At 56.1% G+C, this 24,702-nt stretch overlaps 4 protein-coding genes across 6 annotated transcripts; 3 read left to right on the top strand and 1 right to left on the bottom strand.

The window, feature by feature from the left end:
• The first annotated feature begins 63 nt into the window (after positions 1 to 63).
• On the top strand, positions 64 to 6,190 carry GDPD3 (glycerophosphodiester phosphodiesterase domain containing 3). Of its 3 annotated transcripts, none has more exons than XM_007186364.2 (10): positions 64 to 735; positions 1,002 to 1,044; positions 1,280 to 1,415; positions 1,506 to 1,551; positions 1,707 to 1,825; positions 1,905 to 1,994; positions 2,315 to 2,448; positions 4,056 to 4,115; positions 4,216 to 4,267; positions 5,996 to 6,190. In XM_007186364.2, exons 1-10 carry the CDS (start codon positions 597 to 599, stop codon positions 6,131 to 6,133), a joined length of 957 nt encoding a protein of 318 aa, XP_007186426.1. In that variant the 5' UTR covers positions 64 to 596; the 3' UTR covers positions 6,134 to 6,190. The 3 variants fall into 3 exon arrangements, with proteins under 3 accessions (XP_007186426.1, XP_007186428.1, XP_007186427.1); XM_007186366.2 differs by having other exon boundaries at positions 4,016 to 4,115; XM_007186365.2 differs by having other exon boundaries at positions 989 to 1,044.
• A 2,058-nt stretch (positions 6,191 to 8,248) lies between these two features.
• On the top strand, positions 8,249 to 11,187 carry YPEL3 (yippee like 3). Its single transcript, XM_007186368.3, is given in 5 exon segments — positions 8,249 to 8,276; positions 8,279 to 8,475; positions 8,581 to 8,624; positions 8,836 to 8,944; positions 10,693 to 11,187. Coding segments are annotated over 5 exon segments (468 nt in total). The 3' UTR covers positions 10,783 to 11,187.
• Positions 11,188 to 12,135: 948 nt separating this feature from the next.
• TBX6 (T-box transcription factor 6) lies at positions 12,136 to 16,464 on the top strand. Its single transcript, XM_007186369.3, has 8 exons — positions 12,136 to 12,432; positions 12,518 to 12,752; positions 13,665 to 13,932; positions 14,015 to 14,161; positions 14,238 to 14,308; positions 15,475 to 15,548; positions 15,631 to 15,814; positions 15,897 to 16,464. The coding sequence occupies exons 1-8, from the start codon at positions 12,315 to 12,317 to the stop codon at positions 16,108 to 16,110; spliced, it is 1,311 nt and encodes a 436-aa protein (XP_007186431.1). The 5' UTR covers positions 12,136 to 12,314; the 3' UTR covers positions 16,111 to 16,464.
• A 484-nt stretch (positions 16,465 to 16,948) lies between these two features.
• On the bottom strand, positions 16,949 to 24,423 carry PPP4C (protein phosphatase 4 catalytic subunit). The gene is made up of 9 exons (XM_007186370.2): positions 24,312 to 24,423; positions 23,919 to 24,080; positions 20,377 to 20,428; positions 19,796 to 19,846; positions 19,471 to 19,572; positions 18,684 to 18,857; positions 18,465 to 18,591; positions 17,489 to 17,678; positions 16,949 to 17,408 (listed from the first exon to the last, which is right to left on the bottom strand). Exons 2-9 carry the CDS (start codon positions 24,014 to 24,016, stop codon positions 17,279 to 17,281), a joined length of 924 nt encoding a protein of 307 aa, XP_007186432.1. The 5' UTR covers positions 24,017 to 24,080; positions 24,312 to 24,423; the 3' UTR covers positions 16,949 to 17,278.
• Positions 24,424 to 24,702: the final 279 nt, after the last annotated feature.

Below are 24,702 nucleotides of genomic sequence, written 5' to 3'. Positions count from 1 at the left end.
TGCTTCCCACCTGTGGCTTTACCTGGAGCGGTGGCCTTTGGCTCCCCCGCTGGCCAGGGTTGAGGATGGGAGTGTAAGGAGTTCAGACTCCTAGACAGAGTGGGGTCAATTTCCCCCTTAGTCACTGTCCTGTCCCCGCTCTAATGGCTTCCTGTCTTAACTGGCTGGGGGTGATTCTGGAGTGACTCGGGGACACACTGTACACCCCCGGCTTCTCTGGAAATGGCAAGGGGTGGCATGTTATGTACCCTGGGCGCACATACCAGTGGGAAGGGGGAGTGTTGTAGCAGACCTGGTGGGGGGCGGGGGGGACTTGATTCCCCAGTGTGGCCACGGAGAGAGGGATTCTGGGGTGTGTGGAGGGCCTGGGGGTACGCGGGCCAGAGCTGCCTGGCCTCTGCTCCTGCCTCTACCCCAACCCCAGCTGAGCCCTGCAGTCTGGCCTCAGGCCAGAAGCAGGCTCAGCAGGTCCCAAGGGGTGTGGTGGCAGCCGGTGGTGGAGCCAGCCTACATCGGCCAGGCAGTCAGCGAGGCTACACAGTGCATCGGGAATGGCTCAGCTTGCGGCAGCCAGAGCCTGAAGAAGCAGCGCGGCCATGAGCCCTCTGCTGTATTACGCCCTTCCCGCCCTGAGCAGCTATGTCATGCTCTCCATCTTCTTCCTGCGCCGGCCTCGCCTGCTGCATACGCCATGGGTTTCAGCCTTCTGTCTCCGCCTGGGGGCCCACCGGGGAGGTGAGCTGGGCTGGGGTAGACAGGGGGTGGGGACTCCTGAGGATGGAGTGAGGATAGCAAGGCAGGTGCCAGGGTGGACAGCAGAGAGGGGTAGGTCCAAAGGGCAGGATGTTAAAGGAGGGCAGAGTTCGAGGTGGGCGGAGAGCCGGGTGGCAGGGCAGGATGTGGAACAGGGAAGGAGAGGCTGCTCAACCTGGCCTGCCTGGGGGTGATGAGGCAGGGGGCGTGGCCAGGCCGCAGGAACCCACCCTAGCTGCCCCATACAGGATCTGGAGAGCGCCTGGAGAACACCATGGAGGCCATGGAAAAGTGAGTCCACCTGCCTGGCCAAGCTGCCGGGTAAGGTTGTGCCAGCTGTACGAGGCATGACGCTAAGGGGTGCCGTTCACTTCCTGCTCTGGGTGACTGGAGCCCCCTGGAGTTGTGCGGTGCACAGCCTGCACATCCGGCCAGAACTGCCCCATGTTCCCCTAAACGTCCCCACCGCCCTGCTATCTGGAGCATCCCCCATCCCTCGGCCACTCACTGACCTTCACTCCCATAGCGCCATGGCCCAGAAAGCCGACCTCCTGGAGCTCGACTGCCAGCTGACTCGGGATGGCGTGGTGGTGGTGTCACACGACAAGAACCTGTACCGCCAGTCAGGCGTGAATAGGGATGTGGGCAGCCTGGACTTTGAGGTGGGCCTTGCCCCAGCACCCCAACCGTGCCGAGAACCACCGTGCCTCCACGCGTGGCTCCTGGTGACATGCTCCCTGCTGTCCCTGTAGGAGCTGCCCCTCTACAAGGAAGAGCTGGAGGTTTACTTCTCGCCGGGTGAGAGTGTGGGCTGTCAGCGCCGGGCTGAGCCAGCTGGAGTGGGGTCACGGCCTCCTGCCCTCTTTTCTCCTCTGGGACCCACGCCCTCCCCCCGGGCTTGCACCCCCCACCCCAGCAATCCTTCTCTGATCCTTCTTCCCACAACCCCTCAGGCCACTTTGCACACGGGTCAGACAGGCACATGGTGCGTCTGGAGGACGTGTTCCGGAGGTTCCCGTGGACGCCCATGAGCTTGGAAGTCAAAGAGCAAAATGAAGAGCTCATTCGCAAGGTGGTGCTGCGGGAAGGGCTGGGCGAGGGACCAGGGCTGGATGGAGGCCTGACTCCCCATCACCTCCTCCTCCTCCCAGATAGCGGGCCTGGTGAGGCACTATGAACGCGATGAAATCACCATCTGGGCCTCGGAGAAGAGCTCAGTCATGAAGAAGTGCAAGGCCGCTGTGAGTCCCTTACCCCTCCCTGCGCCCACTGCCCCTCCCAAACGGGCTTAGGCCAGAGGGGTCTGGGGGTTCTGCAGGAGCCCTGAGCAGGGTCTCCCAGGGTGGGATTTGGAGAGCAGGGGAGGTGGGGAAGGTGTGTGAGCAAAGGCATGCCAGAGGGACAGGGAGCAGGCTCTAGGCTTGGAATGCTGGGCCAAGATGTGGCTTTGATCCTGCAGGTGGTAGGGTTTCCCGAATGTAGAAAACTCTGCAGCCCAAGCCTCCTCTCTGCTTCCGCAGGAGCAGACTGATCCCCTTTCTCACTTCCCCTTGGCTTCCAGAACCCCAAGATGCCCACCGCCTTCACAATAAGCCGAGGATTCTGGGTGCTGCTGCTCTATTACCTGGGGCTGCTGCCCTTCATCTCGATCCCTGAGAGGTTCCTCATCTCTTTCCTGCCCACCATCATCAACAGGTACCTACAGGGTCCCCATCTCCCTTCCTCATTCTCCCCCAGGCTTCTGTCCTCAGAAAAACACCCCCCTCCACCCTCCACCGGAAACTAACACAACATTGTTAACCAAGTATGTTGCAATATAAAATTAAGAGTTTTTAAAAAATTTTAAAAGAAAACCAACCCCCCCCCCCCGCCCACTTCAGACCCCATTGTGCAGGGTCCTGTGTGGAGCAGGAGATCCAGTGTCCCCAGCTCCCTGGCTACCCTCAAGGATAATCTCCCATCCGGGGTCCTTTGAAGACAGTGGTCTCACCAAGCATTCATGAATACTGAGGGGGACACGAACCCCCTGACATCCTATGCAAATGTGCGTTGATGTGGATGGAGTTTTAGGATAAGAGTTCATTTGTTCATCCAGTCATCCAACAAAGAGTTATTGAATGCCTACTCTGTTTCAGGTGCACTTACACTAGTAAATAAGACCAATGTGGGTGGGGAGAGGCCCTCCATGAGCTTACAGTCTGGGTGGGAAGACAAATATTTATTAATTACAGCATCACCCTGATTCTCAAACAGAAAGGCAAGCATTTTCCTGCTTTGGGACAAGGATTAACAAAGTAACAGCTGGGCAAAGTATCAGGAATTTGGATACTTCACCAGCTCTCAGGCCGGGACCCTCCCTTTGCCTTCTGAGACCTCCTCTGTGATGCCCCCAGTGCTTTCTGCTCCCCTCTGTCATCCTGAGGGAAGCTCCCAGCCAACCCCCATCATCCCTTGCCACAAAGAGATCATTATACTACAAACTTGGTGTACCTAACTTTTTATACAGGGTTTGCAAGGTGTTTTCACATCCTTTAGTTTATCTGAGCCTTACCTTGCAGCACCCTCAGGAGATAACAGGAATCATGACCCCCATGGAGAATCTGAGGCTCAGAGAGGTTCTGTAATTTGCCCAAGGTCACACAACAGAGCCTGCCCTGGGACACTGTGAAAGCCTCTAAGGTCACCCTGGGGACTTCGCTGGAGGTCCAGTGGTTAGGACTCGACGCTTCCACTGCAGGGGGCACGGGTTCAATCCCTGGTCAAGGAACTAAGATGCCGCATGCCGCACAGCACGGCCAAACAAAACCAAACAAAACAAAAAACGACAATAACAACAACAACAACAAATTCATCATTAAAAAAAAAAAAAGTCACCCTGGAGTGGAACAATTAGGGGCAAGTAGCCGACCGATTAAAAGTGCTGTCCGGTCTCAGGAAGTTGGTCAGGCCTAACCAGGAGGACCTCCAACTGCGTATCCAGTTTGGGAATCAAGCTGGGTCCTGGCCCTGGCCCCACCATGGATTTGCTGTGTGACCTCGGGCAAGTCACTTTAGTTCTCCAAGACTCAGTTTCTTCTTCTGTAAAACGGTGAGGGGAGGGGCACACCCTCAAAGCATGGAGTCAAGGATACCGGAGTAGGAAGTCACTGAGCAATGGGTGACTTGTTCCTCTGGGCAGCCGCAAAGGTTCTTCTAGAGGGAGTGGGGTTATACTGGTTGGAGGGGCAGTCACTACCACCCCCACCCCACCCCTGTGACACAGAGAGACCCAAGGGACTGACCACGACACCACCTCTCCACAGGACCTACTTCCCATTTTCCTGCTCTGGGCTGAATCAGCTGGCGGCTGTGGTTTCCAAATGGTGAGGTGGGCGAGAAGGCTGGGTGGAGGGATCCCACAGAGACCCACCCTTCTCCTTAGTCCCCTCTCATCACAGCCTTTGCTACCCCGCTCCCCACCAGGCTTATCATGAGGAAAAGTCTGATCCAACACCTGGAGCAGCGAGGGGTGCAGGTGAGCAAGTGGGTTGTTCACAGCGTGGGCCCAGCACGACATTCCAGTCACAGCTCTTTTATTAACTGGCTGGGTCACTTGGGCAGATCACCTTCTGAGTCTCGGTTTCTTCATCTGTAAAATGGGGATAATGATATATTTAACTCTTCTGGATATGTAGCCGATACTTAGTAAGGGCTTGATAAAGGCTAGCCGTTACGATGATGATGATGTATTGAACTGTCCTGATCCCTGATGAGGGGGGCTGGGAAGAGACCAGAGAAGGGGAAGACCAGCCCATGCCACACCCCTCTTCCAACCCGCCGAGCATCAGCTCTGACCAGGTCATTTAATTAGCAAACCTTTGTTGAGAACTGACTGTGTTGAGAACACAGTTCCAGGCACTGTGGTCCCGGGGAAGGAGCAGGGAGCTTACCATCAGGGGCAGAGGAGGAGGAAAAGCAGGCATCGCAGGGGCAGCCAGTGGACAGAAAGGAAGAAGAGTGCTGTGGTCTGTGGGGTCAGAGAAGACCTTCTAGAAGCAGTGAGGGGGCTGGCAGGGAGGGGAAAGGGAGAGCATCTCAGCAGGAGGCTCAGCATGTGGGAAGGCCATGAGAAGCAAGAGGCCAGCAGAGGAACTGAGAGGGGTCCCACCAGGCTGCAGTCTGGAGGAAGTGGCACCAGGGGAGCTGGAGAAGGCAGGAGAGGCTGCGGCAGGCAGCCTGTGAACCTCAGTAAGGAACCTGGACTTCAGCCCAAAGGGGAGGGAAGTTTTGAGGGCCTTAAGCAGGGGAGAGACCTGATTCAATTAAGCCTTGTCGAGTGAGGGTCACTCTGGCCACCACGTGGAGAAGGGATTGTGGGGGCCAGTGTGGAAGCAGAGTCTCACTAGGCGCCTGATGCTGCCACTGACAGGACTGGGGCTTAGGTGGCAGCAGCGGGGATGGATGGAAGGGTTAAGTCACAGACAGGCCGGACTCGGCCACTGATTGGATGTTGGGGTGAGCAAGGCATGGGGATGACATAGCTCTTTCAGGTCAGGCCTCCTGCTCCACGGTCTTCACCATAACTCTGGGAGGTTAGACCATCACTCTCATTTGTGAAATTAAGAAACTGAGAGGTCCATCCAGTGACTTAGCCCAGGGTACAAATACCGGCTCCACCTACTGCAGTGCCCACAGGAGAGGACTCAGAAGGCAGGGAAGATGTAGAGCAGCAGGATATGGGCAGGCTGGGAGGCAGGCTGGGAAACATTCCACTACCAGCTGTCCCAGGGGGAAAGAAACCCCTTGATTTGAATATTAGGTAATTCCCCTGCTGTATATACTCCCACCTTGGCCAATTTCAGGCTACCAACATGAATTCACCGAACAGAGTTGGGAAGAGATGTGTGGTGTGGTAGCACACCATTATATACTATTTCCATCTTGTACATTCGATAGATGTAGATAAGCTCCAGAACAGGGGTAACAGTAAAATGTGGTAAACTAATTAGGAAGTGATGAGTTTTGAGTATTTATTACCTTTGTTTTTAATATAATTTATTGAATTGTATGTTTATATAATGTAATACTTAATAATGGCTGTATTTAATGACCAGTTTGCAAAATTCCTGAAAATGTGACAGTCAGCTCCAGCATAGCACTGCTGGGAGGTCTCCACATAGGAGGAGAGCTCCCAGCGTCTGGATAAAAGGGGAAGCTCTAGGTAAAGTTGTTGGGAAACTACAAGCCCCTGCCTCCCCACTAGGTGGTATTTTGGTGCCTTAACGAAGAGTCAGATTTTGAAGTGGCCTTCCGCCTGGGGGCCACTGGCGTCATAACTGACTACCCGACAGCCCTGAGGCGCTACCTGGACCACCATGGACCACCTGCCCTGGCCTCCTAACCCAGACGTGCTCACCCTCTCCTCTATTTCTCTTCCCCAATAAATGTATTCTCTTCAGTCATGTCTTTGTGCTTGGGGAGTGGGGGAAGGTGTGAGGGGTTATATCCTAGAAGACTGCAAAGATGGCAGCTTGTGGCAGAAGAGGCCAGCTGAGGGCCAGAGTCTGAGGCCCTAACCACCCTGACCCACTGGTTCTACCACATTCCAGACCCAGAGTAATGCCACACCCTGTGCCAACCTGGCCTCCACTCTCCTCAGGAATGTCCCTTGCAAGGCCCCCTGCCCCTTCAGAGCCACAGACAATGGTTCCATTCTCCTGAGGACATTAAGAGCCCCAAGCACACAGCAAGAGACTTGCCTTGCCCCTGTGAGCCACATCACCTGGCTTCAGAGGATGGGCATGGCTGGCCCATCTGCTACCTCAGCCATTCCAACCTTCCACTACCAGGTCTCCCACTCCAGAAGCTTCTCGAATTCCTCAGCCCTCGTTAGCCCTACTACCTTATTCATTTAATGAATCACATATTTCACAAAGAAGTTATTAACTATAGGCCAGGCTGGGTACTGGGGCCAGTGCAGGGAACAAGACAAGCCTAGCATGGCAGGCACATGTTTAAATGGACATTTTCATTTTCAACCCAGTTCAGAAGTGAGAGAGGGAAAGACACGTAACACAGCCTGGATAGGCAGGACATCAGAGGAGACTGCCGGGAGGAGGTGATGCACAACAGTAGGAATCGGCTTGTTCTGAGGCTCTGGCTCCCAGGGTTCTAACACGGATGGATACCTTTAGCTCTTCCCATCCAAGAGCCTGGCCCTGATGCTGTGGCAAGAACCACGGAATCGGGCCAAAGTGAGAATCTCAGCTTTACCTCTTATCAGCTGGATAAGCTTTGGAGAGCTGCTAGACCTCTGTGGACCTCAGTTTCCCGGTAAAATGGGAACAATAGCAGAAGCTGCCTCCTAGGATTGCTGTGGGGATTAAGGGAGTGGGGCACGGGCGGTGGGTAAACGCAGATAATTATGACTATTATTTCCCGGGGGCGGGCGTCCAGACATCATCTCCTTCTTAACCCTACGTCAGGTCAGGTACCTCAGATCCTCGTCCCTTCGAGGACCGCGGGAGGAGAAGGGGGCTACCAGGCCCCGGCCGTGGGGCCGGCCGGCTGGGTTTCGGGCCGCAGCCGCATTTCCGGGCCAGCCTGATCCAGGAGCAGGGGGGAAGGGCAGCCCAGGCCTGCGCTGGCCGCTGTGTGACGCGCCCCCTCATTTGCATACTGCACGCCGATTGGCCACAGCGGCCGCCGGGACCAGAGGCTGTCCCCCTCCCCCTCCCGCCGCAGCGGCGGCAGCAGCTGGTCTCGGTGTAAACAAGTCGCGGAGGCTGCGAACCCGGGCCGCGGGGGGGGGGGGACGGCGCCCACCAGGAGCGCCCCCCACTCGCAGGCCAGGCCACCCCGGCGGACCGGACCCCCGCGCGCCCAGGCGAGGTGAGGCCCGCAAAGTCAGGGTTGCGCGTCGCCCCGCGCCCCCGCGGCGAGCACTGCCCTCTTCCCCCCGGCGCCCGCCCCTCGTCCCCGCGCCCCAGGTGAGCCCCAGGGTCTCAGGTAAGGCTCCGCGATGCAGGTAAGATCCCCTCGGCATAGACAAGGCCTCAGCGCCCCCAGGTAAGAGCCCGTCCCCTCCTAGGTGATCCTCCACCTTCACTGAGGCCTCCTGCCTTCTCCAGGAGGGTGAGGCATCCTCTCCCCAGGTGAACTCCCTGTGCCTCAAGTGAAGTCATCCCCACCTCCGGCAGTTCAGCTGAGGTCCTAAGGACCATACAATTCCTAACCCCCTCCATGTTCCCCCTAAACGGAGAACTGACAGCTCATCCACTCTAGAGCCCCTTCCTCCAGCTTCGGTTGCCAGGTCAGCGGGGGTGAGGCTGAAAGCAGGTGGGTGACTCATCTTGGGCTCCTCCTAGCCTCAGTTTCCCCATTGATGCAACTTGAGGACTCCTCAGTGAGTCAAAACTCAGATAGCTCTGGCCCCTGGAGAGGCTGCTGGCTCTGGGGAGAGGAGACAGCAGCCAAGTGTGACAGAGAGAGTCCCCGCGGCCCAGGGCATGCCTGCATGTGTGTGGCCCTGGTCCTGACAGCCCACTCCCTCCGCTGCAGGCACTGGGCTCCCTCTGCTCCCCGTGGGCCGCTCCCCGCGTGGGGCCACTGCCCCCGGCCCCCGCCATGGTGCGGATTTCAAAGCCCAAGACGTTTCAGGCCTACTTGGATGATTGTCACCGGAGGTATAGCTGTGCCCACTGCCGTGCTCACCTGGCCAACCACGACGACCTCATCTCCAAGGTAACCAGGCCACAGCTGGGGCTGGACTGGGAGGCTAGAGGGGCTGCCTGGCAGCTCCCCACCAACAGCCCTGACATCCCCTCCTTTTTCCCTCCCACCCTTTAGTCCTTCCAGGGTAGTCAGGGGCGTGCCTACCTCTTCAACTCTGTGTGAGTATTCAATCTCCCTTTCTTTCCCTGACCTCTGTTGAGACTTGTGACCCCTGGCATCATACTGAGACTCTCAGAGTCCCCTGGTTTGGGCAGGAAGCTTTGATCGCTTTTCTTTTGGATGCTAAGGACAGACACAGTAGGATACAAGCTAGAGGCGGGCTTTGTGATGGTGGGGACCCTCCCTGGGACTGCCCCCATGTCCCCACAGGGTGAACGTGGGCTGCGGGCCAGCCGAGGAGCGGGTGCTGCTGACAGGCCTCCATGCTGTTGCTGACATCCACTGCGAAAACTGCAAGACCACTTTGGGCTGGAAATATGTGAGTCAGTGACCTCTGACCCCAGGCTAGCCTTTGACCTGACCTCATATCACCTCCTCCTCAGAGCAGTCATCTGGTAATCTTGCAGGGTGTATAGGCCCAGTTCACCCAAGTCAAATGGTCTTTTCATCCCCTGACCATGTTCTCTCACATCCTGCAAGGGCTTTTAGAATTTTTCTCTTAACTCATCCTTCTCCTCACAGGCACAAGCATTCCCATTTTAGAGATGAGAATATATAATGAGAATTATCATTTATTGAATGCTTATTTGCCAGGCACTGTTATGTGCTTGGCATATCTTATCTCATTCACTCATTACAGCAATCCTGTAGGTAGTCTGTTATTATCTCCACTTTACAGAAGAAGAAAGGAAGGCCCAGAGATGTTAGGTAACTTCCCCAAGGTCACACAGCTGGTAAGTAACAGAATAGGGACCAGAATCCTCGTTTTGTCTTTTTTTTTTTTTAACTCCAAACCCTTGACCCCCAGCTTCTGTTGCCATTCAGAGGATCAGAGAAGTTGCCTAAGACCCCACAGCAACATGGAGCTTGGGTCCATGAGCCTCCTTTTCCACTGCCCTCATTGCCACTGCTGTTGTTCAGGGTCTGATTTCACCACCCTGAGCATCATTTCCTTATCTGGCAGTGGAGGATAAAGCCTCCACCTGGCACCCAAAATTGTTACGGGGATCAGATTAGATGCAGCAAAAGAAGATGCTCTTGGGAAACTGCAAGTGACAGGAATCCTCAGGCATCTCTTGGAGCTGTGGTGCCTCTGTGAGGTGGATGCCCCAGGCAGAGACAGAACCCTGACCTGAGTTCACCCCTGGCCCTGCCACAGATTTGCTTTGTGTCCCTGGACAGGTGGTTTGGCCTCTCTGGACCTCTGTAAAATAAAGAAGTAGCCTGATCCAGAGATCAAAAACTCAAGTGCTTGCAGGGCCAAGCAGATGCTGTGGAGCTGCAAAAGGGGCAACATAGATCTGGAGAGGGGGTCAGTCTGGCAAACTGGAATGAGCATGGCCTGCCCCGTATTCCACTGTTTGAAAGTTACTTTTATTAAACTCTCTGTTGGCCAAACAAAACACATGTATAGGCCAAAATTGGCCCTCAGGCTACCAGTTTGTAATCCCTAGATCTTTTATTTATTTATTTATTATTATTTTTTTAATTGATTAATTTATTTATTTATTTTTGGCTGCATTGGGTCTTCGTTGCTGCGCACGGGCTTTTCTCTAGTTGCGGCGAGGGGGGTCTATTCTTTGTTGCAGTGCGTGGGCTTCTCATTGCGGTGGCTTCACTTGTTGCGGAGCAAGGGCTCTAGGCTCGCGGGCTCTAGAGCGCAGGCTCAGTAGTTGTGGCACACGGGCTTAGTTGCTCCGCGGCATGTGGGATCTTCCCGGACCAGGGCTCGAACCCGTGTCCCCTGCATTGGCAGGTGGATTCTTAACCACTGTGCCACCAGGGAAGTCCATCCCTGGATCTTTTAGAACCTTCCATATCCTCTCTGTTGGAGCCAACATTAGTACTTAAAAAGTACCTATGATTCAGAGAGTTCTCTCTATCCCCTATTAGTGAGAAACCTGGCCCTGCCATTTACCAGCTCTGTGTCTGTGGGCAGGTGGCTTGGTTTCTCTGGTTGACAGTTTCTTCGTATGTAAAATGAGGCCAATCATATCCACTCCCCAGCCCCTATCCCTTTTGGTAAGGCCCTAGCTCCAGGGATGACAGCCTCTCCCCTCCTTTCAGGAACAGGCCTTCGAGAGCAGCCAGAAGTACAAAGAGGGGAAGTACATCATTGAACTCAACCACATGATCAAAGACAATGGCTGGGACTGACCCCTGCTCCTGACGCATGTGGCTCCAGCCCGGCCTGGCCGCCAGGGGGCGCCACTGGCTTCCCTTCACCCGAACGGAGCTCTGGACCATCAGGGCCTCTGCAGAGGAAGGATCCAGCTCCCGTACATATATTTTATTGCATGCACTGTGACCTTGGGGGGAGATCAGAAGGTGGACAAGGTGGACGACACCCCCGCACCTCCCTGCGATCTGGCTGGCTTGGATCTCATTTTTAACCCCTTCCTGCCCCGCCTGCCCTATAGATATGGCCTGTGTGCTTCTCTCTTGGCCCCAGTGCACCATCTGCCCTGTGAAATTCTCCTCCCACCGGGCACCTCTTACCCCACACGTGTCTGCTCCCCTTGTTCTGTAGCGTTTGTACATAATAAAACAATGGAGTGGAGACAGCCCCAGGCGCACATGGAATCCGGGAAGGGGTGGGGACTCACATGCAGATTCCTGCCTCTATAGACCTGTACCCTTTTGAGTCCCAGAGGTAGGCACGGCGGTCAAAGCTGGGAGCCTTCGCTCCTGGAGCTCAGCTACCTTCTCTAGCACCGGGGGCGGATCTCACTGCTGGTGGAGATTACCGCGCCCACTCTAGCACGCTAGGCCTTGACCTCAGCTGATCTGCATCTTCTCAGTTTAAACGTTTTGACGCCGCCTAGGGGCAGCTCTCCTGAGAGGCAACTGCGCCGCGGTTTTCACCGCCCCCCTCGTCCCAACTACAACTTCCAGCGGCCCCAGCGGCACCTGCCTGTCTCCTTCGCGCCAAACCTCGGCCCTGGGCCTGCTGGGAAGTGTAGTTCCGAGGGTTCCTCAACGCGGGACCTTCTGGGAAACCCGGGCGTCAGCGGTCAGAGACCGTCGAGCTGTCGGCGTCTCCAAACTTTTGAGACTAGGCCGAGGCTGGAGGTTTTTCAGAATGGGAACCGGGAAGGACTCCAGAGTTCAGGCCTCAGCTGCGGACTCCTCGAGGTCCCCGGTGCCCCGCATTAACAATAAGCTCTGGTCGCGTCCCTCCAGCCCTGCTCCTTCCCTCCAGTCATGCTTCGTCCCTCCAAGTGAAGGGGGCGGGGGTCACCTGCCAGAAAAGTCTGGGGCGCCAAGGTCTGCCCCAGGACTCCAGGCTCCATCCCAGGGTCCAGGCCCCGCCCCTCAGTAGCTTATCCCTAGCCGGGGCTCCCCCCGTGGGAACGGGGACCAGCTGGCCGGAAGCGCCAAACTGCGTCCCTGTCGAGCCCCGGGGATCAATCAGGCCGAGGAGTTAATTATGTAATGAGGGGGCAGGGGGTCGGGGCTAATGAAGCCTGGGGGGGAGGGGAGGAGGGAGGGTACCCAGGTATCCGGCCCCCTCTCGGACCCCTTCCAGGCCCCAGGGGTCTCCACCCCAGCCTAACTCCAGGGCCCCAAAGAGGGGAGGGGCTGTGATCCTGGGTCTGGAAGGGGCTGAGCTGTGAGCTATAAAGGGGGCATCTCTCAGCACTGGGGCACTCTAGGCAGCGTGACCTGAGGCCAGACAGGACTACTCCATGTACCATCCACGAGAGTTGTACCCCTCCCTGGGGACCGGCTACCGCCTAGGGCCTCCCCAGCCCGGAGCAGATTCCAGCTTCCCGCCTGCCCTGGCAGAGGGCTACCGCTACCCCGGTGAGCAGTGGGGGCAGCTCCTGTGTAGGAATTGGGGTGGAGGCTGTGGCCCTCGGCTGGCTCCTCATTCTCCTCCCATCTCCAGATCTGGACACTCCCAAACTGGATTGCTTCCTCTCCGGGATTGAGGCTGCTCCCCGAACTCTGGCCGCTCCCCCACCTCTACCCCCGCTGCCCCCAACCCTGGGCACTGAGCCGCCCCCTCCAGCCCCAGAGGGCCTTCATCCACTCCCTGGAGTCAGCCTGAGCCTGGAGAACCGGGAGTTGTGGAAAGAGTTCAACTCCGTGGGAACAGAGATGATCATCACCAAAGCTGGGAGGTGAGGGGGCTGGGCCAGGGTCCGAAGACCCAGTGTGTTCCTGGTGGGGGTCTCTTGGGAAAGCAGAGTCCCCGGTGATGGGGCTAGGTGTGGGGATTCCTAGGGAGGCTAGAGCTCTGCCTGAGTTCAGAGCGTGACTGTGGCCTGGGTCAGGGATTCTTCTGTGGCTGGACCAGGGGTCATTCTGTGGCAAGTGTCAAGGGTCAGTCTGTGGAGTCTGTGGCTGGTTTAGGGACTGACCTATGGCAAGGGTCCTAGGTCAGTCTGGGCCCGGGGCAGAAAGTCGGGCTGGGTTATAAGTTAGTACGTGGCCTAGATCAGGGGTCAGTCTGTGCGTAGAGTCAGCATTCAGCCCATGACTGGGGTCATGGGCCAGCCACTGACCAGCATCAGGGAAGTCTGGCCAGGATCAGGGGTCACCTTGGAGGCAGGGATATGGTCAGTGTGCGGTCTTTATCTAGGCCAGGAGCTCAGGCACTAGCGCAGTGAGTCCCCTTTTTATTTTCTCTGAAGCACGTTTGTCCAGCAGCTGTAGATTCTGGTGCTGGAGATCAAGCGAGGAGACGAGGGTGGGGAGCAGAAGGCTCCTGGCAAGATTTCCAGAAGGAAAGTGTGCCACTCCTGCTTCCGCAAATGGAGTTTGAGGGGCCAGGGGTCAGGAGTCCAGACTCTGCTCCTAACCTGCTGTGTGACTCTGGTCAGATCACCTGATCCGTCGGTCCTGTTTCTCATCTGTAAAATGGGATGAGACAAGCTTATAGCTCTAAGATCCTGCCCTCTGAGTTCTGATTCCACATCCCTCGATTTTATGTGACAACTGCGTGAGCCAGTGGCTATGCCCCCTTGCGGGTGCTGTGCCCACCCCGGGCCACTGGGTAGCTCCAGGCCTCTCCCCTCCCTTCCCCTGTCCAGGCGCATGTTCCCTGCTTGCCGAGTATCAGTCACTGGCCTGGACCCCGAGGCCCGCTACCTGTTTCTTCTGGATGTGGTTCCGGTGGACGGGGCTCGCTACCGCTGGCAGGGCCGGCGCTGGGAGCCCAGCGGCAAGGCAGAGCCCCGCCTGCCTGACCGTGTTTACATTCATCCTGACTCCCCTGCCACCGGTGCCCACTGGATGCGGCAGCCTGTGTCTTTCCATCGTGTCAAGCTCACCAACAGCACACTGGACCCCCATGGCCACGTGAGGCCCAGGCTGGGACCCCCCGGATAAGGGTTGGGGGTGGGACCAGGGTAGGGGGTCATTCCTGTTTCTTCCCTCCCAGCTGATCTTGCACTCCATGCATAAGTATCAGCCCCGCATACACCTGGTGCGGGCCGCCCAGCTTTGCAGCCAACACTGGGGGGGCGTTGCCTCCTTCCGCTTCCCCGAGACCATGTTCATCTCCGTGACAGCCTACCAGAACCCACGGGTGAGTGACCCTGCTTGAGGGGGTGGCATGCCCTGCCCAGGCTGTGGGAGTTTTGACTCTGGATGTGCACCCCCAGATCACACAACTGAAGATTGCAGCCAACCCCTTTGCCAAGGGCTTCCGGGAGAATGGCAGAAACTGTAAGAGGTGGGCATCATTCATTCATTCACTCGTTCATTCATCAAATGTTTATTAATCGTCTACTGTGTGCTAGGCACTGTGCTGGATGCCAGGAACACAATGTAAGTAAAAACATGTATTCACTCACTGATTTGACAAATACTTATTTAGCACCAGCTTATGTGCCAGGCACAGTTCTAGGCAGTGAGGATGCAACAGTGAACAAACCAAAGCCCATGCCCTCATGGAACTGATGATACTCTAGTGGGCGGAGTAGACAAGTAGACAAGAGAAATAAATATTATGTAACATGTTAGGGATAAGTTCTAAAGAGAAAAGAAGGCAAGCAAGGAAGATCAGAAGGACTGGAGAGAGGTATTTATTAGATAAAAGGCCTGGAAATGCCTCACTAAGAGGACATTTGAAAAAAGACTTGGAGGAAGCATGGGAGGGAGCCAGGTGGATATCTGGGAACATGCCAGGGCCCTGAGGTGGGAGCATGCCTGCAGTATGGCGGGTGTGGAGTGAGAGAGGTGATGGGTAGCCAGGTTATGGTGGGCTGTAAAGGTTTCATTAGGACACTGGCTTCTAACTAACCCCTTCAGAGCTGGCCCTTGCCCTCAAGACACTTAGAGTCAGGCAGAAGAGATAGATATTAATTCAAGGATCACCCTAACAAATGTAACAGTATCACTCGACAAAGGTTATCAGGGAGGGCGTGTGGTGCTGTGGGAAGTCAGGAGGCCTCCTTTGAGGAAGTTATGCTTGAACTGAGACAAGAAGGAGGAGTAAAGCAGGTGAAGAGGGGACAGACGGGGGATTCCAGAGTGTGGCTGAAAGGCAGCTAGTGGAGATGGGCAGAGTGAACAAGGTGGCATGAGCTGGGATCAGACCATGCCCTGGCCTTGTTGCTTGGGAAGGAGTTTCCATGGATTCTAAATGCAATAGGAAACCATTAGAAAGTTGTAAGTGGGGAATAAATCCCAGCTCTGCTATTTCCTAGTCATTTAATTCTCTGGCCTTCCATTTCTTCTTCTGTAAAATGGGTATAATAATGGCACCTACCTGATAGGGTCCCTGGGTGAAATGCCTGGCACCTGGTAAGTGTTCTTATTACCATCATCACCATCACCATTATCATCATCATCATCATCATCATCATCATCATCATCATCATCATCACTATTCCCCAGGGAGCGAGACGCCCGTGTGAAGAGGAAACTGCGGGGCCCAGAGCCAGTAGCCACAGCGACCTACGGGAGTGGAGGTGAGTGTAGTCCCAGTGGTGATGGGGCCAGGCCTGAGATGCTGATCCTCCTTAGCCCACACTGTCCCTTCTGTCTCCCCAGATGCACCAGGTGGTCCCTGTGATTCCACACTGGGTGGGGACGTTCGTGAGTCAGATCCAGAGCAGGCCCCAGCGCCCGGGGAAGCTGCCCCAGCCCCAGCTCCTCCCTGTGGTGGCCCCAGTGCTGAGGCCTACCTTCTGCACCCTGCAGCTTTCCATGGGGCCCCTGGTCACCTTCCGACCAGGTGAGTGGGACAAGGGCACAGGGCTGGGCTGTTCCAGGCTGGGGATCCCTCTCCCCTGGTCTGATGCCTCTCTGCACTTCAGGAACCCCAGCTTCCCCGAGGCTCCAGACTCTGGGCGCCCAGCCCCCTACTCGGCCGCCTTCCTGGAGCTGCAGCCCGGGCCAGCAGGCTCAGGATACCCAGCAGCGGCACCCTCAGCGTCCTTTGCCTCGCACTTCCTCCAAGGGGGCCCCTTCCCTCTGCCCTACCCTGGGCCTGGGGCTTACCTGGATGTGGGCTCCAAACCAATGTACTGAGCCTTTGCTGAGCCCCTCTGCCTCCCTCCTCGTCTTCCATCACAAACCTCCAGTTCCCCTCCCCCAGGCCTGTTGCCCCCTCACTTCCACTGGCCCCATCCCCCACGCCAAATGGCTGCCTCGGGCCTCCCCCACCCCACTTCACACTTTGATTTCACTCCCACCCCCCTCTGGCTTCAAAGCTCTGGCTAAGCCGCTGGGAGTCCAGCTGGGGCCAGCTTCCCCTTCCCGGCTCTCACCTCAGTGTGAATGGAGGGAGGCTCTGCCTGGCCAAATGGGACCTGGGACCAGCACTCCCACCTCCCAGCCTCACCCTTGGGCCCGGCAAGTTCTACCCCGTCGCCCCAGTGCAAGCCACGCCAGTCTCTTCTCAGGACTAGAGTATTTTTTGTTAATAAAACTCGGAAGACAGACATCAGTGTTCTGGAAACATTGGGCTAATGGTGTTCGGCCCCGAGTGGGGCTGTGTGAGCACAGGTTCTGTGAGGAGACCCAGGCCCCAATCTAGACTTGTCATTTCCAGCTGCTTGACCTTGTGCGTGTAAATCAACACTCTGGGCCTGTTTCCTCTTCAGGAAAATGGGGGAATCAGTGTCTTGACACTCAATGTTCTGAGAATTAAATAGGGCTGCCTGAGAACCCGCCCCTCTACCTAGCCCTCAGGAAGCCCTCAGGAGCGGTCACTGTCACTGGATGAGGACCAGGAGGCTCTGGGCAAGTTGACTGGCCTGAGCCGCACCTTGCTGGCAGGACTGGGGTTCCAGGGCAGTCAATGTCCTGACGTCTACCAGGCTGCGCTGGCACCACTGCTCATCCCCAATCAATTCTGACACAAACCCAAAGACCATTTTTCTTCTTTTATTAGATTTTTTTTCTTTTTTTTTTTCTTCTCAAAATTTTTATCTAAAAACAAACAAACAAAAAAAAGAAAAAAAAGAAAAAAAAGAAAAACAAAATTATTGGAAACTTCATGGTTCAAGTGGGGAGACAGGGGAGAAGGAGCATGGAGCCAAGGCTCCAAGCCTCTCCAGAAAAGTCCTCACCCACAAAGTGCCCTCTTTTGGGGGGACAGCATAGCCGGGGACAGCCCCCCAGCCTTCGTCTGAAGAGGGCAGAGTCACAGTGGTCCAGGGGCCAGAGGGGCTGGAGGAGGCAGGGGCCAAAGGGGTCACAGGAAGTAGTCAGCCACGGGCTTTTTGGAGGGGATGCCCCGTGTCTCTTGGGGAGCGGCCTCAAAGATGATGAAATCTTTCTGGAGATGCTCGTCCAGCTCCAAGATGGCTGCCACATTCCCACAGCTGGAAGTCGGAGGGCAGCAGGGTTAAAGAAGCGGGTCAGCCTAGATCCCCACCTCGACCTCCCGGCCCAGGCAGCTCACCGGTAGCAGTAGTTGGGTGCCGACCACACAGTGAGTACAGTCTCGTTGAAGTGCCACTTATAACCTTCCATCACCAGTTGGTGGGCACGGCAGATCATGTCAATGTCGTTGGCTGCATTGAACTGGGCCACCACGTCACTGCCAAATAGGTAGCCAGCCCCACGGGGGCTCACGCCCCAGCCTGTTGTGTCTGAGGCAGATGAGGGTAGGGATGCCGAGAGGGTGTCTTCAGGGCATCAGTGGTTATCCGTGGCCCTTTGCAGGAGAGTACCCTGCCCCTCCCCCAGTTAGGCCTGTGCAGCAGGGCCCGAATGCGTTCTGAGGGAGCCTGGGGGCAGGACAGCAAATGCTGAAGCAGATAAGCTCCAAAGAAGAAAGAATTTCCTGATAGTTGAGCCACCTCACCATCAGGGTGACCATGTAATTTACTGTCCAAACAGGTACACACAAGAGCGAAAGGAGGTGCTGACAGTAACCAGGCCAGGACAGCACCTGTGACCCCGGGCTGCCCAGCCGGCGGGGAGGTAGTAACAGGGCAGCGAGGGAGTGGAGGCTGCTGTTACAGCACAAGAGCCCTAAACAGGGATCAGGAGGCTTGGCTTTCATCTTGGCTCTGCTCCATCTAGCTGAGGAGGCCCACAAAATGAGGGGTCCTCAGGGGGCTACCATTTTGGGAGTCTGACCTCTGCAGAAGCCCCTTCACATTCAGGGAATTGATGATTTTGTCCTCAACAAGCCCCTGAGCAATGACATACATCCCCCCCAATCCCCCAGCTCAAAGCACCCAGCTCCCCATGTTCTCCTCCTCATCAAGGGTGCCAGCCAGTTGGCAGTCAAGCACGGACACCAGTGAGGACCGGCCCCGCTCTGCTGTGTCCCAAACTCACCAGCTCGGGCTTTCCCTTCCAGGCACCTGCTTTAACCACAGGACCCCCTCAGTCACTCACCAAACTATGAGTAGAGCTCCTGCCCTCACCTTCAGGGTCGGACCAGAGCAGGTCACACATGGGCCCGTCATGAGGCACCTCTTGCTTTCGGTCAATTGTCCGGATCTGGTCCAGTGTCTGGATGGAGGGGGAAAGGCCCCCGTGCACACAGAAGATCTACAGGGGAGAGTGAGACAGGCGGGAAGGGAGGCTGAGGCCCAGCGCCTCTTCCATCTCTCCCATCCCCGGGAGCTGTTTGGCGGGCCTACCTTGCCATCGATGATGGCCGACAGGCTGAGGTAGTCAAAGATCTCAGTGCAGTAGCGCCACACGGTCACCGAGCCGTACTTGCGCAGACACTCGTCATAGAAGCCGTAGACCTGGGTGATCTGACGGCTTTCGTGGTTGCCCCGGATCAGGGTGATGCGGTCAGGATAGCGAACCTGGAGGTAGGCACCACGCCAGGCCTGGGGTCGAGGCTCTGTCTCGTGCTCCTAGATGTCCTCACATCTGCCAGCCCCGCTGCATCCTCATCACTACTGCCGTGGCCCAGATTCATGTCACCTCTGCCTGAACGGTGTTCCATCCACCTCACACGCTCCCAGTCCCTCCTCCAGAGGAGGCAAAGCTGAATCCTCTCCCACCTCCTGCCCACCTCACAACTACAAACCTAATGGCCCCTCCTTCATCCACCAGGTACAGACCAAGCCCTTAGCAAGACACTTAGAGCACTTTGTCATCTGGTCCCTTACAGCCTCTCTCCCCCCAGTGGATAATGTACCCAGCTGAACTCAACTCCTTGCCACTTTCTGAACTGGATGAGCCTCTATTTCCTCCCCTACAATGCTGTCCCTCTGACCTCATCCTCCAGGGGCCCAATCAGATGTCCCCAAGTCAAGGAAAGCTTCTCTGACCACCCAAGCAGAATCTGTCCGTCACCAGCAGCACAGCTCAAGAGTTGGGGGTGGATGGAGCAGGAGATAAGGGCCGAAAGGATGCAGACAGGTCAGGCCTGAGGTGGCCCAGGTCTGGGGTCCAGAAGTCAGGGGGTCCCACCTTAAGTGCCAGCAGCAGGAGGAACGTTTCGACGCTGTAGAAACCACGATCCACAAAGTCCCCCATGAAGAGGTAGTTAGTCTCAGGGACGTCGCCTCCCACCTGAGGAGGGAGGAAGAAGGTTCCGCTTGGTCCTAAACTGTCCCCGACCCACTGTGGTGGCCCACTTCCAGTCAAGTTGAGGCCCTTCTTTCACAATGGGCCCACCTGACTAGGGGCCTCTGGCCTCCACTCCACTCACCAAACTCAAAAGTTTCCACTCTCAGTTAAAGGGGTCTTCCAGTCATCCCCCAGGTCACCTTTCCCATTGTTTCCCCACACTCACTCTGAACAGCTCCTTGAGGTCATAGAATTGTCCATGGATGTCACCGCATACCTGGAAGTGAGAAAGCAGATCGGAACTCAACAGTCCGAAAGCCTCTGCTACCAGGGGCTGTCCTTCAAAACACCCACTGCTTGAGAAGATCCTTATCACTCTCGGCTAAGCCTCTGCTTCTCAGGGCCAAAAATCTACTCTCCCACCCCAATCCCCCCATCCCACACTGAGTGCCAACTATTCTGGGGGCAAGAGCTAGAGCCAATTCTTTCCAGCTAGACCTGCAGCTCCCAGAGGACCTGGCCCCCTCCTCTCCCTACTCCCCACCAGGCACCCAGAATAAAGTCACTAGTAACACACAGGAACACGTGGAGTCATCACTCACCGAACTGAGTTCTTCTGCCCTGGTCAAGAGCATCCCTCCAATGACTCCAAAGACCCTGCCCATAACAGCCAATTCTTCTAGCAAAGCTCCCTTGAAGATGGGGCTCTCAGGGATGAGGGGTAGACCTCGGAGCCCACAAGATTAAGGGGAATGACCACGTGCCTAAAAGACCAAGCCAGGCTGTGGAGGGATGGCGGGTACTCACTGTGACTGGCGAGTCCACCCTCTGCACGTTGCTCTCCTCCACCAAGATCTCTCTGGAGACAGGAGAAGACCAGGGTCACCAAAGCCGAGCCAGCCCAACCCTATTCCTGACCTTTTCTGCGGGGGAGGGGAGGATATGAGGCTGTCCTTGAACCTCTAGGGGGCAGGTCAGAGGTGTGCAATTTCCCCAGGATAGCCTGACCACAGCCCCACTGCTCGAGACCCTTCTGTGCGTGGCTCCCTGCTGCCAACAGGCCAAAGCCCAAGCTCTTGTTCAGCCTTTGCAAGGAGTCTGGGACTTTCCCGGCCTTGACCCTCCAGGCTGCTCCCTTTCACACAGCCAGCACTTACTCCCAGAAAACAGATGTTCTTCTCCTCCTCTCCACGGAGCCCTCTGCTCAGAGACCGTGCCCTCGGCCGAGCTCTTACAGCCCCTCTCTCCCCACCACAGCGGCCTCCTCCCGGACTGTCCCAAGTCATGGGGATGGTGCCCTGGGCAGGCTGGCCATCGGAGGCACCTTCAAAGTGATACGCTGTTGACGCTTTTCTATTATTTATTTAGAGGAAGTGAGGACCTGGTCCTCCCTTTCTCCTATGCAGTGCAGTCTACTTCTACCTGAGTGAGCTTGACATGAAATTGCTTTGTCCGTTACAGACACCTAATCGTAAGTAATGCCGTGTTTCTAGATTTTGTCCTTGATGATCACAGCAGCCGTGAACACTCCAGTTCGCACCACGTGCCAGGACGGTAGTAAGAGCTCTGCATGGATGACGCAGGCAATCAAACCACCACCCTCGAAGGCAGGCACTATGATGATTCCTATGGCTCAGATGAAGAAAGCGGCCAGTCACACAGGCAGAAACTGAACCAAGGCAGCCTGCTCCAGAGTGTGGCCCTTACCAAGCTAGTCTGACGTGGGAGGCACTTGCTCAGCCCTCTCTCTGCCAATCCCCTCCCACAAGACCAGGAGTTCCTTGGGTTTAGGGCGCTCTGTACGACTAAGGTGGCTCCAGGGAGGTGTGCCTCGGTTTCCAGGAACGGCAGGAGGCACTGGCGGTGGTCCAAGGGGCCAGACAGCAGCTAGGCTCTCCCACCTGTACTGCATCTTGTGCCAAACATCCGCCACATGACTGCTTATAATGACCTTTCCAACTGACTTGGGAGGTGCTTTCCATCCTCATCTGACAAAGAAACTGAGGCTTTAGAGAAAAAAGGGGCAGAATCAAGGTCACAAAGCTGGAGAGTGGCTGAATTGGAACCTCAGGGGTCCAATTTCCTGAGATTTTACACCAGCCCCTTCCACAGACTCTGGGTCGCAACCTACCTCAGTGCCAGCAAGGCCTCAGCACAGCGTGGGAACCAGGTCCCAGCTCTGTCACCTGCAGCACATCACCAGCCCTCTCAGGGCCCACACCTGCTCACCTTCACTTCCACAACGAACAATGCCGACCAAAGCGCCAGACCCTGTCCCTGGATATGAAGAATCTCATGCAGGCTCCGTAAGGATTTCAAAGACTTGGAGATGTAGAGTGACTTGACCAGGGTCACACTGTTTATAGGTGACAAAGCTATACTTCATACTGAAGACCACCCGATTCAAAACCCTCGGCCGTTCTAATGTGCTGATGTTTTTCACAAGAGCAAATTCAGCTCCCAGGCCTCTGTAGTTCCAAGGTTTTGAGCCTCCGTACTCTCTGAGCAAGCAAAAGCTCTTGACATGACCAGCCTCAGCCTGGGCCCCTGGTGGGTCCTCAGGAGGCCACGGCCAGGTGCTAGAGTTGGTCCTCCTCCAGATTGGGCCTGGGATAACAATGGCCACCTCAGGCCTGAGCCTAGTACCTCCAAGCTCCATCGTAGGAGCTGGGCAGGACCCTTCCACTCCTCAGTAGCCCCCTGCTGCCTCTCACAGAGTCTAAATGTCTGTCTGCCTGGCTGTCAGTGAGCGTGGAGTATGGTCAAAGACCTGGATCCAAAACCAGGCTCCCCTCCGATCAGCTGTGAGACGAGGGGTAAGACATTATCTTCTCTGAGGCTCAGTGTCCTCTTTGTGAAATACTCACCCCATGCCCTGCCTATTCCACAGCGCTGCAAAGAGCAATGAAGACTGAACACACGAAGAGCCACAGACGAGCATTTAAAAGCAGGCCCTGCCTGTTCACCAAATCCACGCAGGCCCTGTCTGGCTGTTACAGGTTTGTGTGGGGCAAAGCCAAGCAAAGAGCCTGACGGCCACTTTCTCTCTGGATGGCCTTGGTCAAATCACTAGGCTTCAAGGAGTCACAGCTTCCTGTTCTGTAAAATGGGGCTAATAATTCCAACCTCACAGGATGGCTGTGGGAAGGAAATGGATATAAGTTCTTTGCCAGTACAAGGCCAGGCTAACAGTGGGCCTGTTGTTCCATCAATGTGGGGTAATTCTGCTGGCACTTTCCCCACAATTCTCCAGCATGGTGGAAGCCATGGAAAGTTCCTCAGGAGGCAGGTAACTGGTCTCCTCACCGCTGCCCACACATCTCAGGGCTCCACTCCTATTCTCATCCTGCCAGGAATGCCCTTCCTCACTGGGCCTGCCCCCATCAGCTATCCAAATTATTTTCATCTTTCAAGGCCACCTTCTCTTATAATCCTTCTCTAATAACTGCTGTCCATATCAGCATTGCCCTCTTCCTACAAAATAATTTCAGTAACACCCAACGTTTGTACGGCAGTTACATTTTACCAAAGCCTATGCTAAGCACATCCCAAGCACCAACCATCTTATTAAGTACTATTATCCCCACATGAAGAAACGGAGTCTCAGAGACCTCAACATCACCAACACAGCGAGGAAGTTGGCAGAGCTGATTCCAACCTAGTGCCATCATATTCCAAAACCTGGTTCTTAATCACTACATCACCCTACTTCCCACAGAACTGAGTTGGGCCTCCCTCCACACCTTGCTTAATTCTACTCTGGCTTATTGGCTACTATTTCCTAGGCTCCCACAATGAATATGAGGGTGATCCAACTCCACTTTCTTGCATTATGGCCCGAAAAGGGACAGGACATGGAGAACTGGCTTCACGATCCATCACTTAATTGTTGAATATGAGAGTCCTCACCTGTAAGATGGGATCAATTCCATCCACCTTTTAGGGTTGTTATTGGAATTAAAAGAACACTGTAAACCACAGAGTCTTTAGCGTTTCTGCCTTGAACTCCTGTTCTTGCTGACACTCCCTTTTATCATCTTATTCTTCGAGGTCTATCCCAAAGTTCCGCCAAGAAACGTTCTCTGTTCCCCCCAGACAGATAGAGTTGTTTCCCTGAGCTTCCTAAGTACTTTCTGTAACTAACTCCACTGAAAACACATCGTCTAACACTTCAAGTGTCTTCATCCAGGTCTGTCTTCCCCCAACAGGCTGGCTGCTCCTCGAGGGAAGAGGCCCTATTCCGCTCCTCTCCGGGAAAGCTTCCAGGATGAGCCAGGCCCAAAGTTCTCAGCTGGGTTTGCCCCGGGCCGGAACCCCAAGCCTCTCTTCCCCGGAGCCACAGGGCTCACCTAGCCTTAGCGCACAGGGCCTTGACTTCGCTCTCTTTGATGAGCTCGCAGCGCCGCAGCTGCTCGATCTGCCGGTCCAGGTCGCTGATCTCCGCCATGGCCCACCCCCCGGCGCGGGTCAGAGCCGGGGCCGCCGCCCCCTCTGCACCGCACAGGGGTCTCCTGGGAAAGGCGAAGACAAGCCCGCGGATCAGAGTGTCCCTAGGAGGCGCCGGGTCGGGGTCGGGGGCAACTCGATTCTGGAGCTGGCCCGGCCTCCCCACTCCCGCCTCCCCTCACATCGGCCCCCGGGCCCCCAGCGTCCCACAGGCCGGGCCGCACCCCTGCTAACTCCCGTCGAGCCCCGCGGGCCCGCGCTGGGGACGGCGGCCTAGAGGGGTCTCAGACTATTACCGCCGCTGCGACTCCGGCTCCGGCTCCCGGGGTCCCTGTCTTCCTCCTTCCCTCCGCTTTGGGCCGCCGCCACCACCGCTTCTACTTCCGGCCCCGCCGCGGAAGCAGAGGAAGAGCAGTTCCGCCGCGCGCCGGACGTGGCGTCATACACACACTCCCCCTCCCACGCCGCGCCCTTACCCCACCCCCTCAAGCCTGAGAGTGGAAATGAGCCCAAGGAACCGGATGTCGGCAACAAGCGGACGGAAGTGATTGTGGGCTAAGCCGATTGGCGCTGCGAGGGATGTTAGGGACCTCAGTCCAGTCTCCTCATCTCAGTGAGGAAAACTGGAGCTGAGCCGGGGCTCCGACCTGTAACTTTAAGTTACACGTTTTTGTTTACCTGTTTTAG

This window comes from Balaenoptera acutorostrata, chromosome 15, assembly GCF_949987535.1.
Source record: "Balaenoptera acutorostrata chromosome 15, mBalAcu1.1, whole genome shotgun sequence".
Classification (NCBI taxonomy): Eukaryota; Metazoa; Chordata; class Mammalia; order Artiodactyla; family Balaenopteridae; genus Balaenoptera; species Balaenoptera acutorostrata.
The sequence above is the reverse complement of the archived record's forward strand: the minus strand, read 5'-3'. Positions and strand labels throughout refer to the sequence as shown.